The sequence below is a fragment of the Drosophila pseudoobscura genome, chromosome 3 (genome assembly GCF_009870125.1).
Source record: "Drosophila pseudoobscura strain MV-25-SWS-2005 chromosome 3, UCI_Dpse_MV25, whole genome shotgun sequence".
NCBI lineage: Eukaryota > Metazoa > Arthropoda > Insecta > Diptera > Drosophilidae > Drosophila > Drosophila pseudoobscura.
Window position 1 is genome coordinate 19,954,557 of NC_046680.1, and position 16,478 is coordinate 19,971,034.

A 16,478-nucleotide genomic window follows, 5' to 3' on the forward strand; every position below is an offset into this window, starting at 1 on the left:
TGTTATTTGTTATTAATTGTTTACACAAAACCGATTTGAAAATCTATAATTTCTACAACTTGGAGCAACCGTAAGAGCAACAGCAACAGCAACGTGATCAGTAAAATGATTTTACACAATACAATACAATACAATTTTAAAATTGCAACATTCCACAACACGAAAGAAGAAAGACAAATCTTGTACAATGAAACGGTTTAGGATTAGCGAAATATATAGTTTAGCCTAGCTCTACATACATACATATACCTAGACATAGACATATACATATACATATATAAAGGATGTATAGCCAGGGAGCAGCAGTAGTAGTAGCAGCAGCCAACTCAGTGGATATGTAAGATGAAAAAGTAACGAGAACTCAGACCATATTAAGATATTACTAGGGAGAGGCACACGAACACGAGCCCAGAACGGTAATCGTTACCTTTACCTGTAGCCTGATGCACGGCGTAATGTGCGTGGAGTTTAACCGATAGATATTCATTCCAGAGCACCACCCTAGATACAGTACAGACGTAAACAATGCATTAACCCTCAATTTATTGAACAGTTTAACAATTAAAAAGTCCACGTGGGAATACTTTAAAAATCATGGCAGAGCTTCTTACTAGATGCCTGTACATGGATCAAGAGGAAGAATCCTTTGGAAACCCATAGTAATTTATAGCAGTGCCAAAACAGATTCAGACCAGGTTCCCATACATAAAGTCAGTCAGTCAATCAATCAGTCAGTCAGTCAGTCAGTAATTAGCCTCTTTAAACAACAATTTACCTCAAGTTGAAATATTTGCTATTATGACGATGTCTTAGGCTAAACACAACATGTACTAAGCTCAAAAACATTTTATAGAAGTTAGTGTAAGAGAGGGTGTGAGAGCGCGTTTGGTAGTCAACGAAGAAAGTGCCTTCACAAATGGATGGAAACCAGAAGCAATTCGCGTAAATTGTAATTTAAAATCTACGAAAATCTACGATAAGCAAACGTTCGTAACTGTGTAAAGCCATATAAAGTAGGTTAAGGCAGGAATTTAAGTAAAAGTCAAGAGGATGAGGATGAGCAGGAGGTCAGGATTTAAATGGTCTTTAGACATTTAAACTCAGGTACTTAGTTGGAGGTAGGGAACGGGAATCCCAATTCAATAACTCAAACACAAAAGCAACAAAAGATCAAGTAGCTGAGCTACTGAACACACGACAACGACAACCACAACCACAACCACAACAGCAACTACAGCACTACATAAACGGAAACAACAATCAACAAAACACCGCCACAAATACGTCACATGCACTTTATTTATTATTTTTTTGATACCTTATTAATACGATACGAATGTGTGCGATAACTAATATATTACTCGGCACATTCATAAGTAGTCAAGCCTAATTTATTTTATACCTTGCTTTCCACTACAACGAAATACATTCCATAGATGATTTTATTAAGCTTTAATTACAACGAAAACAGCTCCAAACATTCACAAAAACAGATACGAACACCCAAACAGAAATGTGCGGCCAGTAAAACTGTGCAACAAAAAATATCTTCTAAATGAATAATTAAAAATTAATTGAAAAACGAAAAACAGGAGGAGGAGCCGGAGACGGAAACGGAGACGATGGAAAATCTCGAATGCTTACATACATATAAAAAATATTTTCTTTAAGAAACTAAAACTCTTTAAAAAAAAAAAACATTGGTTACTTTATCGCGGTGTTGGGCTAAAATTAGCGTCTCTTTATACAATGAAGAATAAACGAAAGGAAATTTGTTAATGAAAACATTACGGCAAGGACGGAAAATTCAAAATTTTCGAATGTAATATTGTTGAACAATAGGAAAACGCAGATTTATACAAATAAAATGTGTAGTTTTAAATAAAACTATGTATAAAACTTAATAAGATGACAAATACTCATTAAAGCAACAGAAGTAGCATACCCTTATATATATAAAATATATATTTAATTTCTTCTATAAATTGTTTGTAAAACTCTTTTTGTAAATTGATAAAAACCCCAAATTCAATGTGAAAAATATACAATTCCATGTAATAAAACGCAAAAGAAACAAAAATTGTGTGCTATGTGCGTTCCCAGATAGATTCTATCCATCTATCTATCTATTTATCCTTACGTTGATGTACATTACTTACGTTTTCGTTTTCACACACAGATTTTGTAGCGTTTTTTATGTACTGCTTGTAAGTATTATAATTATTATTTTAAGAAAACAAATTTTATTTCATTTTTAGCAACTCTTCATTTTACAACACAAACTATTGACTAAACAAAAAATAAAACAAATATAAAAAGGTTAGGAATCATTCAGTTTAGGCACACATCAATCGTTCTTATAAGCTATACAATTTCTGAATGTAATTAACTCGTACTAACGTAATACCCATTGTTGTCTAACGTGTTTCCAGATGAAGGCGGAGAGTCCCGGATACGTGTGCGCAACTGGCTCATGCTGGCCGATCAGTCCGTCATTGGGAAGAGCTCTGACGATACTCTGACAGGTACTTTGATGCACACCAATTGACATTTACACTTTTCTTGATACTTGATTTGTTTCATTTGTTAATCCGATATTTTTGTACTTTGTTTTGAAATTTACAACGATTTTTTCTTTTGCAGTCTTCATTTTCTTTTGTTGCTGAACACACAGACACAACATCATCAGTTCTTATACATGTTTTTTTTTTTTAAATATAAACACATTCCTTAACAAATCCATTAACTTACATTCTGAATTTCTATTTCATGACTAACATCGACCAAATAAAACCAAAACTAACATCAGACAAACTAACACAGTCCAAAAAGTCACCCAAAAACGATGCTAAAACCACTAACAAGACATCAACGCCCATTAAGACGACGACGACGGCAGCAGCAGTTGCGGCATCAGCAGGAGCAGCAGCATCAGCATCAGCATCAGTTGCCAAGAAGGCCTCTAGCTCCACTGGCAACAATATCAATAATAACATCAGCAAGAGCAATGTGACCCAGACACTTACCCAAACGGTCACCAGGATCGGCAGCATCGGACGCACAACAATCGCCTGCATAACGCCAGCCAATAGTGGCAACAAGAGCTCTTCGAGCAACTGCAATGTTGATGCTGCCTCGGCTGCTGCCCTGGCTGCTGCTGGCGTGGAGCTGGACAGCATCGATGAGACCATGACTGAGGTGATTGTGAAGATCGAGAACCCCGACAACATGTCGATCAATGGTGACGAGGCCGTCTGCAACGAGGCCATTGATGATGAAAACACCTTTGACTATGATCTAAAGCTGGCCAGTCCGTTGTCCTGGACCTACGATGCGGTGAAAATCGAGAACGAGGAGTTCGAGGACAGCTATCTGATGGACAACGATGACGATGACGATGATCTGCTGACGACAGCCGCGGCCACCCAAAAGCACGCTAAACAGTCCAACGATAAGCAGAAGTCGGGCTCCGGGACGGGCGTGAAGAAGATCGTGCTCAGTGCCCAGCAGCAGCAGCAACTGCTCGAACAGCAACAGCACTTGCAGCACCTGCAGCTCCAACCCACCAGTCAATCGCTGCAGATCAAGCTACCCACCATACCAGCCACAATAACGACGATCTCGGGACCCAACCATATGAATGCATCGACCGCTGGGACAAGCAGCGGGGCCAGCATCACCACGGCTAACTCCACGCTGCTGGGCCACAAGCTGAACCTGCCCATAGATGCGCAGAACCTCAATCTTCACTGGTCCCACTCGGACGACAACCGCTACCGCATCCTGGTCCAAAACAAGCGCACACGGAAGGAGTCGCTTGAGCACTCCGCCGACATGATCTACAATGCCGATATTGAGAAGCCGTGGGTGTGCCGCAACTGCAACCGCACGTACAAGTGGAAGAATAGCCTCAAGTGTCACCTGAAGAACGAGTGCGGCCTGCCGCCGCGCTACTTCTGCAGCAAGATGTGCGGATATGCCACCAACGTCCACAGTAATCTGAAGCGCCATCTCAACACGAAGTGCCGGGACCGCGAGAAGGACGTCGAGGAGGAGAAGAAACCCCAGTCCGCTCAACCGCCACCACTATCTGTGCCCACCACCAACGTCGGCAGCATTAGCAACAACAACAACAACAGCAACAGCAGCAGCTACACCTTGGTATTCCAGCAGGACAGTGTTTAAGAGAGATTTGGACTTGTATAAAATCCAAATTACGTGAGTCGGGGCCACGGCTGAGGACGGTTTTGAACATCTTCTCTTAGTACAAATTTTAGTTATTCCTTCAACTTGAGTTTTCGCAGTGGATATCTGAAACTGACTTGGCTTTTTCCCCAAACGATGTCGTTGGGCCCAGACACAGACGCAGAGAAAAAACAAGAAAAACAAAACAAATTTAGGAATAGATTGCAATACAAAAAAAAAAAAAAAAACAACAACAAAAAATAACCAAAATAACCAAAACAACAAAAATATTGTATTGCTTTAGACAATTCTCACGAAAAACTTAAAACATATAAATATGTGTACATTTTTTCCCAGAAAAAAAAACCCAAAAAAAAAAAATGCAACAAAGAAAACCAACAGAAAATTACTTGAACTAGTCGTCACAGCAACATTTGTGAACCAAAACGGAAACTTTTATATTAAGTATGGAAGTAAAAGACCCCTAACTATATGCATGGCATGGACATAAAGCAAATGCCCCTCTAAAGATACTTAATATTAATATGTATTTTTGGTTTTATATTACGTTTGCATACGCAATAGCTTTTTAATTTGTTAGAAACATTTTAAAGATTGATTTCTGGTCATTAAGTTATGCTTATATAATAATTATTATCTATAAACGATTATCTAGTCAAAACAAAACGATAACGGAATAATATTTTCAATTTAGACACAAATTATAATTGATAATTGATAATAACAATGTTTACAAAATTAATTCGAAATATCAGCGCATGTACGAGTATGCTTTGAAATTGTTAGATTTAAATGAACAGAATCACGAATCTGAACCGGCACTGAAAATAGAAACACAGGGAAGTACAGGACAAGACAGGACAGGAGATAAGATTATAGTGTTCCATCAGATTCCCCTACCTTATTGTAATGTAAACCCCAATCCAACAAAAAAAAACTGAGAAAGAAAAAAGGAACAAATACCTCTATAAACCTGCAAGAGAGATTCTGTATTACCATTATAATAATATGTATTTCTCAACTGAAAATCGTAATTATGGCCGGAAAAATGTATTAAAACCAAAAACCCAACACAAAAACCAAAGAAATTTCGAAATACAATTAAAAGCAAATGTCAAAAACAAAATACCAAACACTGAAGTTGTACTTATTTTAACTGCATATTCCTCTATAGAACTTTCTCATTCCATTCCATCCACAGACACTCCAAAGATATTCACTCGCCATTCTCCACCTGTTCCTACCCTCATTCCGATACATAGTCTTAGGCATTCGTACCCCTGCTATGAATCCATACTAATCAGATCTCTATTTCAGGTGGATGGATGTGATGTGATGTTGATGATGATGTGGATGTGATGTTGCCTGATGAACGACAGCCAAACAACGCAGTTATGGTGTTGCCTCTCCCTCTTATTGTTGTTTGCATGCTTAACTACTACAACATACTACATATATATATATACATATATATATATATATAAATACTATATAAACTATAGATATGCATAACTATGTATCCTTCCTAGACCTTATACATATATGTATCTGTTAGACGAAGTAACTATACCTATATGACTATGTATGGAACTAGATTTGTAGTTTGTTCTGTTTTTTGTTCACATTCCATTCGTTTGTATTGCCGAAGGTTTAACTTTAAGTTTCTTCTATCTCTACCTGTCTTCTCCTAGCGATTGTGAAGCGTATACATCTATCTAATTAATATACTATCTAGCGTTTAATTATCTACAAATTAAAATATGAAATGAGAAAACGAAAACCAACTTAGTTTGTATAGAATTGTATTTTATAAATACCCAATTTTCTATCAAATTCTTTTCAACTTATTTATTTATAATCTCTTAAGTTTTCTTTCCTACATTTTAATGTTGCATGCGTATTTATTTATACAATATAATTTAAAAAAAGAACAATGCACTTTAGGCCAAGGAAGCTCTGAGGAGGCTGTCCTGTTCTGTCTCCAAGCTCCACTAGTTATATGTCCTCTCCCCTCTCTATAATTTGTAAGTGTTTTTGTCACTAACCACCCAACACACATTCCTATAGATGATATATATATATATATATATATTTAACCATTTCTCTCACTTGTAACTTGAGCAAAACTCTATTGAATCTTTTTTTGTGCTTAGCTCTCCAACTGTTTTCTCGACATTTATTATTGTACTCATTGTGTTTTAATTTAATATTTAATAATACATTTACTTTACAGCCTACTCACAAAAAAGCTCACACACACACACAAGACACACACACATCCACAAATTTACACACACGCACACCAGTTCAGTCCACTCCACTCCAATCCATAGTATCATATCTCTCACTAAAGCAACATACATATAACCAAAAAAAAAAAAACCAACAAAAAAGATACAAAATCACGGTAAAGCCCTTAATTATTTATTTACTTCCAATTAGTTTTAGGTATTTTTATAATTTCCATCTAGAAAGGAGACATGCAATCTTTGAAAACCGAAGTAAAAATAATGAAAAACTAAAATAGTTTCCCTGCTTTCTGTATCACCCATTCTCCACAGACTTCGGCCGTTTGTCACCCACGAACAGGAGCTACAGCCTGATGGACCTGAAGACCAGTCCGTACACCAGTCCCAACGAGACGCCCATGGGCGTCATCAAGTTTGAGCCGAGTGCGGGCATGGACGACCATAACGAGCATGACCTCCGGATCGACAGTGGCCGGGCCACTCCCACGCACTGCACAGGGCACCAGCTGGTGCCCAAGTCGCAACAGAGGCACGGAAACGGAGACAACGACGACAGCAACGAAGAGGACAATGAGCCCTGCGACCTGCGTATAGACATTGCCAAAGTACTGTTGGCCGCTGCCCAGGTCGGAGGAGGACATCACACCCATCTGCATACTCCACACAGTCGTCCACTGCCACAGCTGATATATACAGCTGGAACGGGCCAAATGGCACGCCCAGACACGCCAACGCGCCGCTACAGCAGTAGCAGCGGGGGCATGATACCTGGCTCCGGAGCAGACCCATCGAGCAGTGCTGCTGCTGCTATAGTAGCCGTTGCGACGGCTGCTGGCCTGGCGGCCAACAACACAAGTGCCTCCTCCACAGGTGGAGCCTCTACATCGGCGGCAGCGGCTGCAGCGGCGGCGGCTGCTGCTGCGGCATCAGCAGCCGGTGGATCCGGTGGTAATTGGAGTGCTAGTGGGAGCGGAGGAGGTGGCGGAGCCTACGCCTGCGACAGATGCGGCAACACATACGCCCGCCCGCACAGCCTCAATCGACATGTGCGCTTCGAGTGCGGCGTGGAGCCGAAGTTCGAGTGCCCCATTTGTCACAAGAAATCGAAGCACAAACACAATCTTGTGCTCCACATGCGCACCCACCAACATCGATGATACAACAAATGCTGCAATGGCAATCCACGACGCCAGGCTCTCAAACAACTTGTTGCTGTTGACCCAGATCTGGGATCAAGCTAGGACCCCACAACCAGAATAGGATCGCAGGATGGAAGGCGCAGCGCAGCTCAGGTTTAGGTCTATGTTGAGGTTCAGGTTCAGGTTGGGGTTCAGATTGGCGTTCAGGTTCGGGGCTTAGTGTCAGTTCAGCTTCAGTCAGAGTCCTAACCACAGTCCAGTCCAGTCCAGTCCAGAGTGCGGTTTTATATAATTTTCCAAATGATCTTGAAAAATATAGTCGTTTTTACATATACTTCATATATGTATCTACATAAATATACATATATACATATATATATATATATATATATATATACAGATAACTAACTCGTAACTTTGTATATACTGATGGAATATTAACCAATCCTAATTCTTAGCTCATTATCGTATATTTTTACTTTTTGTTTTTGTTTTAGTTTGTTTTATATTTTTGTCAGTAACAGTAATAGTAACAGCAACAATTAATTTTGTTTTTACCGAATTGGCAGAGCTGAGGGGAGCAAATTGTTTGAGAGGCGCGTGAGAGAGCGGGCGTGCAGCATGTTGCATGATGTATAAGTCCTTTGGAAAACTCAATGATCTCAATGAATTTTTTCTTGATTGTGGATGGGGAAAGTTATGCATTTTATTGTAGCAGCAGCAAACGCAAAAAACATTCACATTAATCTTAGTGTAATTTCTAGTGCAGCGCCCTCTCACGCGCCTTAGGTTAGTTCAACGAAAGGGAACCACTAAACGTAGATAGATACACGGCAGTTACAGTCGGAGTCAGAAGTCAGATGTCGGAGTCCGAGTTAGAGTCAGAGGTAGACCGTAAGTTAGACCACATTGAAGGCATACGTGCAATATTTTATGCGCACCAAAACAACAAAACAAAACAAAAACAAAAAAAACAAACAAAACATAAAACAATCGTTGTTCTTCGCTTTTTCACATGTTTTCGTTTGCCTATATCCACAAACTATATTCAAAATTGCAAAAAGATTGACGGTTTGCTTAGGACCGCACCCCCAAAAGCCACAGGAACGCATGATAAATACTGCGGGTATATAGTAGTATAACAAATTATAGCTAGTAGTTGAAACTCAACGATCTCTATCTACTCTTTTTTCAAAAGCAAAGAAACACAGAAATTTTTATTAATTTATCTTGTGCTCATTCCATGAAAATTTTTAAATTATGATTTAATTATGAACCACGATATGTGATAGCGGGAATTTTAATTTGACCAAAAAGAGAAAACGAAACGAAACGAAAGGAAGGAAAGGAAACGAAATAAGTGTGGCTTTGGGCGGGGGCGCTTCTCTACACAAGGCAAACAATTTTAGGACGAAACAAAAATCAGTTATTAATTATTTTTAAATAACATTAAAGCAGCAGTGCGAGGGAGGGATGCATGGAAGAGGGTGGAAAGAGGGAATTGGCAATGTAAATGGGTTGGGGAAACTCGCATCGAGTCACAGTCAGAAAAATAAATTGGTATGTGATATAAAGAATATAGTCCTCATTGTAATTAATAGTAATCATAACATTGTATATTTTCTCTTAACATAATTATTTTGTTGTCAAAATTGAGAAACGCGCGAAGTGAATGCTGCAGAGAAGCCTTGTTATAAAACGATACGATTACGATTACGATTATATATAGTTATTATAGAAATCGACAGAGTTTGTTTCACACACTCACACACAGACACATAGTCATACACACACACACACACACACTAACATTTTTATAATTGTTAATATACAAATGAAAGAGCTTAATCGTATAATCGAGTTGCTTAGGTACTTCATCCTAATACCCCTAACACATAAATAGAAAAACAATTTTAAATTCAAATTTACAAATTCAAATAATTCAAAAAATGTAAAACATACAAAATAGCAAACAAACAGAGGGGCGCATACCGCAGTTTGTTGTCGGATCAGCAGTTCTCGCGACACAAAAAAAATGTGATAAAGTAAATTAATCTACAGACAACAAACTGGCACAATACCAACACAAAATATATATGCGAATTCAACAAATTTGTTCAAATTGTTGACAGAAAAATATTAAAAATCATAAAAAAACAAAATTCATATCGGTCAGTATTCGAATTAGTTGAGGAAATTTTCAAATTTGAATTCGTTGACAATTTTCAAAAGATTTCCATTGGTTTTCTGCTTGGTTTAATATTTATATACATATGCATATTCAAGTCGCCTTGTTGCGCTAGTCAGATTCTAGAGTTCTGTTTATCATTTGTTATAGAACACGAAGATCGATGTGCACTTCACGAACTTCACAATATGTATCCTTTTTTTTGTATAACCAATAATCCAATCGCGATTTATTTAACTTTTTGTCTATTAAGGTTGTGGTTCTTATTTATCTATACAACATAATACTTTTAACTACTTTTCTAAGCGGAAACATCTAATTTTTACGTTACAAACAAAAAAAAAAAACAATAAGGGAAGAAGATGGATGTCCATCCGTCACACCTATTTTATAATTTATCAACAGCGCATGTGATGGACTCGAATCGACCCATATACTCGTACAAGAGAAATGAAAAAGAAAATACCATACTCGTATGTGGTCCATAATGGCAAGCTTTCGAGTCGTATAGTTAAAGTGTAAAGAAAAGCATGTGATAAATTTCTATATAATTTGATTAACAAAAAAAAAAGAAAAACAATTTACTAACACAAACCCCCTTACACACACCAACAAAACAAAATACAGACAGCTAGCACATAGGCAAACATCAAAGTTTGAGCAGATTTAGATGGGTGGGAGGCCTATTGCGAAAAGATACTACCTGGCCGTACCATTGTATGTAAAACATAGACACATACATCCAAGAAAAAGTGAAATATTTTTCGAGAACTTGTACTAACCCAGATAACTCTTTTTCTACTAATGTATTCTTATTATTTCTGTTCATAATTAATATCAAAGATTTAAAAACATCCAAAACACACACAAAATACACATTTTTAAAACGTTGTAAACTAGGAGCTGTGAATGTAAAATTATATATAAAGAAACATATATCTATGTATATATAGATAGCTACATACATACAAACAAACAAAACAAAACAAAACAAAACATACATACATACACATATGTATGCATATATATGGATCGATGTGATTAATTGTGATTGAAACGTAGCGAAGCGAAACGAAGCAAGGAACAGATCTGATCAGATCGGAGCAGGGGAGATCGCAGATTGGGAGGGCAATAGGTCGGTTACGGAAATGAGAAGGGCTTTCTTTTCAAACACACACACACATACAAACACTCACACACTCAACACACAAACATAATACAAACAACACACATATATAACTGAAGAAAATCGGATATTTTGTTTGTCTCTATTAAGAATCATTTTCTATTCGTTATTTCTTTAGTTCGTAAACTATTATTTTCTTCTATTGCTGCAAAAATCTAGTGAAACGAAAATGGGGAACTAAATTCAAAGCACACCGTAAATATATTAGCCATAGGTTAACAAAAGGAAAAATTATACAAATGAGAAATGGATGTTATTGCTGTTGACGCACGCCTTACGAATTGTTACTGTTGAAAATAAGAAGCATCAAACACCAACCGATTCGAGTTGTAACCAATGTACCATAGCTTAGTTTGCGCCAAGAAAAAAATTTACAAAATCAAAAAAAATGAAAACAGAACGAAATGAAATGTATACATAACGAAAACCAAATTGCTTTTGCACTGCAATTTAGATTAACGAATGGAGAAGAGATACCAATATATTTACACAGTAAAAAAATCTAACGATACAATGGACATTCAAAATGCCAGTTAGACTATGAAAAGTGTGCTTAAACCAATTTAACAAAACGAATTAAATCTAGTACGAATTCAGAGTAAATTTAATTATGTAATTGTGTATAAAGCCGAGAAACGCCTTAAACAAAATTTGTGAAACTATTTTAAATGTTAAACAAGTAAAACGATCTAATTGTTATAAGTGAACAGGCAAAAACCAACCAACAAATAAAAGTAAATTAAAAAATATATTAAATGATAGAAGAAAAAAACTGCAAAAATTCATAAATCTGTTTGACGATTTCCATTTCTCCCTCTTAGTTTCCTGGTCCAGCCATTATCAAGTGAAACCCTTTAAAAACCCTGAACTAATATAGATTTTTCTCTTCTTCTAGGTGGATAATAATGGATCGACTTCAAGGAGAGAGAAGACCCTTGGGTGGCCCTCACATGCCTGACATTGATATTGTATTGAAGAGTGAACAGATCATAGTTATATAACACACAAAATATATGATAAATGTAATTTGATTTGCTGTATTGTTGTAGTTTTGAAAATCCCACCAACGACACCAACACCAACATCTGATTTTGTGATTTATTCTTTTGTTCTGTATATATTCTCAAGTTTTTGTTTATAGAAATGCTTGAGTGGCTTTTGTCTATGTGCATACATGTAGCTCTCTGGGGATTGTGTCAACCATACCATAACGTCACCACACACCATCATTATCAGTCACCATCACCATCATCCGTCCCCCACGCCGCTAAACTCCATCAACCGCAATGAAACACCACCACGAACAACAGTCACCACCATCGCCTTCATCATCAAAATCATCATGATCATCGGCGCCTATTGGGTAGTAGCCAAAAAACACTAAGATCTCTATATTATTTTATTAAACTATTTCTACATAGCTTAAGTTGATGTTTGATCAGTTGCTTGCAAGCCATTAATTTGATTTTGTTTCGTTCTCCTTTTTGTTTTGACACCTCCGTGCTGTGCTGACCAGCAGACATCTATCCCATACTGGGCAGTCTCCTGGGCGTGGAAACCTCTACGAGTGCCACCGCCAGCCACGACGACTACTATGGCTATCTCAACAACAATAGCAGTGGAACTAATGCCAACACCAACACTAACGCCACCAATGCCGCCACCACAACGAGCAACAATCAGAGCAGCAGTCTGCGTGCCTCCAATCCCAGTGCGGGCATCTCCCGCGACTCCTTCATGCAGTGCAAGCACTGCAACCGCTATTATAAGTCGCCACAGAAACTGCAGGAGCACGTGCGAAAGTACTGCCTCAAGCAGAAGAAGTACAAGTGCGTGTCCTGCGAGTACCGCTCGCGCCGCAAGGATCATGTGCTGCGCCACGCCAAGCGCAAGCATTGCATGCTCTATGAGCAGTCTCGCGACGATGAGGAAAGCCTGTATGTGATACGGAATGAGGATGACATGAGCAACGACGAGGCAACTGGCGACGGCGATGGTGATGGCGACGGCGATGGGGACGGCGATGCTGATGATGGTGATAACGATGTTGGGGGAATGGACAGCGATCTGGCCGCAGCACTGTGTGAAATCAACTTTGACTTTGCTGGTCGCGATCTGACCATCACGGCTGTGCCCATACCGGAGAGCGACGAGGACGACGACGACTACGACGATGATGGCTAATGAAGCTGACCCGATGAGCAGCATCTCGAGAGGCGTAATGTGAAATGTTTACCAAATGAATAATGACAATAGTTGCTTGTCCAAGTAGTAGCTACCTCCAACGCGTACTTGTGCCTGTGCCTGTGCCCGCACCCACCAACAAACCAACCAACCAATCGATCCCAGCCTTGTGGCACTCCCAGCCTCCCAGCCACATTCCTGCACAAATTACTTAAAGAACTTTTAACTTACATACAATTTCTCTGAGCGCATTCCGTTTTAACTTTTTAACTCTCTCGTTTTACTTTCTTTATGTTGAGTTATGCCTAAGTTAGCCGAATCGGTCCAAGACCATTTTATTTAAATACATACACCCATACGTACATGCACCATATACGAGTAAATATAAATACATAGCCCCATATGCACCACATATGGAAAAAATATATACTTAGTTCTAGTGTGGTTGGTGTTCTCAAACTCAAATATTCTTGCCAGCAATTAGGGCTTTCGCATGTGAAGCAATCAAAGACTTAAAGCGCCATTTATTTGCCACTTTTTCAACATGAATATTCCTCAGTTGTACATTTAAAATTCTAACATATGTACGTACCTACATATACGCCTATAAATATAGTTATCGGTTCTACAAAACAAAATCAGAGTACGAGTTAACCAAGAATTTGTGTACTTTTTATTATATTGTAAATGCAAGCGATTAAGAATAAAGCAACAAAATCATATATGCGTTACAGCAAAAAACCCAAACAAGCCCAAGTTTATAATCCACACCATCCCTGAACCCACACTCCACCAATCCCAAAACATATTGGACGGGTCCAGCAGCCAGCTGAGACACTTGTTAATGCTACAAGTAATTATATTCCAGATCCTTGAGGGACTCGGCTAGCGTCTTACTAACTAACCTCTTCTGTTGCTTCACACTCTTTGCAGATGGCTACTGGACCATTCTGGAAACAGTGCCCTACTCAATTTCCAGTTCGACTGGAGCCCAATCCCCCAACCAGACTCTCAGCACTGGCGCCGGCTTGAGCAATGGCGGAGGATCGAGACTTCTGTCGGGGGCCACTGTTGTGGTGGAGCTCCCGCCCGATGACCTCGGCAACCCAGTGGGCAACATCCAGTACACGATACCAGCACTTACAAAGAATGCCACCACGAACACAAACACCACCAGCCTGCTCCACAAGCCCCAGGCAACCACTATACAGATAGTGAAGCAACAGCAGCAGTCTCAGCGCCACCAGCTGACGATCCAGCAGACGCAGGCCCGACAGGAGTACATCAAGATAGACACTTCTCGCCTGGAGGATAAGATGCTCCTGCGCGATGTGATGCAGTATGGAGCCACTAGCATATCAATGGCACCTTCCAGTATGGCCAGCACTGCTGTGGTATCTAGTCATGATTCTGGCCTTTTGTTAGCCGATGCGGATGACGCCGAGCGTGAACTGGAACTAGCTGCGATGAAGGTGGATTCACACGAGAGCATGCTGGACGACGAGTACGGGGAGAAGATGCACGGCGATGAGGAGACTCACGTGCATCACGATAAGTTGTATATTAATGGACTGGGAAATACCCTTCATGCTGCCACAACCATGACTCTTCAACAAGTTTCAAATGAGTTTGGGTTGGACGACAGCAAGTTTGCCTGCAATGTGTGCGGCAAGACCTACAAGATCAAGGGCTCCTTGAAGCGGCACAAGAACTACGAGTGCGGGGTGGAGCCCGCCCTCAAATGTCCGCACTGTCCGCACAAGTGTAAATACAAGTCGGATCTACGTAAGCACATGAACCAGAAGCATTCTGATTCCGTGGAGACGCTTCATATGGGAAATTAGGTCTATGGAACTGTACGGTTACATGAATTCTAGTCTGTTTAGCATTTGTTGTTGTGTTACTGTGTGAAATGTGTGATGAATCCAAAGAGTAATTAAACCCTAAATTCGTGTAGTCTGTAACAAGTTTGTAATATAGCCAAAGTTACGATCTCAAAGGGTAATCACATACTTTTAAGCTAGTGGACTAAGTCACGATCAAACTCTCAAGTCAAGTCAAGATCTAGTTGAATTGCTCAATATGTATTGTAGAATCAAATTTTGAATTAGCTCAACGTATAAGTATTTTAAAATCGATACATACACAAGTAATATTTAAAACCCTAACCCAATCACTGCGTATTAACCTTGTATATGAAAGTAATATAAATACTAATAAATAAATGTTTACAATCGAATCTAAGAAATTTATTTATCGATCTGAACTACGCGACTAAACCAAACATCAAAAACTAATATGCTTCTCTCTCTCTATTTAGGACCATGACCCGTGGACTGTACTATGCCGAGGCGGAAGGATTTGCAGATAGGACTGCAGAGTGCTGCACCAACTAAAAAGGTCTATTCATATTTACATATATTAGTATTCATACTGATTGCTAGTGCTAAGTAGTCCAATCATTTATCAGCCAATAAAAATGTCAAACTGAAAAGAATTTGTTGTATTCATCACCAAAATCACCAGAACTAGAGTGAATCGAACCCTTGTACTTTGTGTGATAGATATATGCAGAGGCCTAAAAACCAACCACATCCTGTTTCTGTTTCTGTTTATGTCTGTCTGTAGATTTTGTGCGGCACGGTCCCAAGAACCAGCTACTGTGCCAGTGCGGACGCTACTACAACACGATGAATCGTCTGTCACTGCACCAGCGCGAGGAGTGTCAGGACTTTAAGCGATTCCAGTGCGACTACTGCCTTAAGTGGTTCAAGCGGCGATCCCATCTGAACCGCCACAAGAAGCTGCACGATGCCGAGCTAGCGGCAGAGCCAGCCATTCACAAGCAAAAGCCGAAGGCCAAAACCACAAAACAGACTGCAGATGGAGCAGAAGTAGAAGCGACGGCAGCCACAGAACTCGAATCTCTATACCTCTATACGTCTGAGATTAAAGTGGAGCATGAGGAGGAGTTCATTTAAGTTTTGTTAACAATTATTATGCATATTATAGACAAGTTCTCGTTATTGCCAAACTCGGAAACCCATGACTTTTGTAAATAAATAGACGAAAAGAAAAGAATCGTTGATTGCAATTTAAGTCAGTTTATTCAGTTCCTTCCTCAGAGTCTTTAATTTCTTTTACGAGTAAAATAAACGAAATTTCTTCTTTGAGTCCCTTATAGATTTCTGAACATGCGTGTGAGGGTGCAACTGCGTGAGTGTGTGTATGTATGTTTGTGGGTCGCGTAGCTTAATATAGTATTGTTTCCCACATTATTTCGTTACAAAATTTTAGTTTTAGCGAATGCAGTTGTTTGAGCTTAT

At 39.2% G+C, this 16,478-nt stretch overlaps 1 protein-coding gene across 9 annotated transcripts in view; it reads left to right on the forward strand.

The window, feature by feature from the left end:
- lola (longitudinals lacking) overlaps positions 1–16,478 on the forward strand; it is a 61,684-nt gene that overhangs the window by 39,932 nt on the left and 5,274 nt on the right. Inside the window, exons 6-7 of one of the 9 annotated variants that reach the window (XM_002138814.4) lie at positions 2,433–2,525; positions 2,810–5,143. The exons of 2 other annotated variants lie outside the window; for them this stretch is intronic. In XM_002138814.4, the coding sequence (XP_002138850.2) occupies positions 2,433–2,525; positions 2,810–4,185 (1,469 nt within the window). In that variant the 3' untranslated portion in view covers positions 4,186–5,143. Of the gene's footprint in view, positions 1–2,432; positions 2,526–2,643; positions 2,751–2,809; positions 5,144–6,767; positions 7,813–12,484; positions 13,654–14,085; positions 15,392–15,780; positions 16,218–16,478 lie in introns of those variants that run through there. 6 more of the 9 variants (XM_004444401.3, XM_033377967.1, XM_004444400.3 and 3 more) reach the window with 6 other exon arrangements.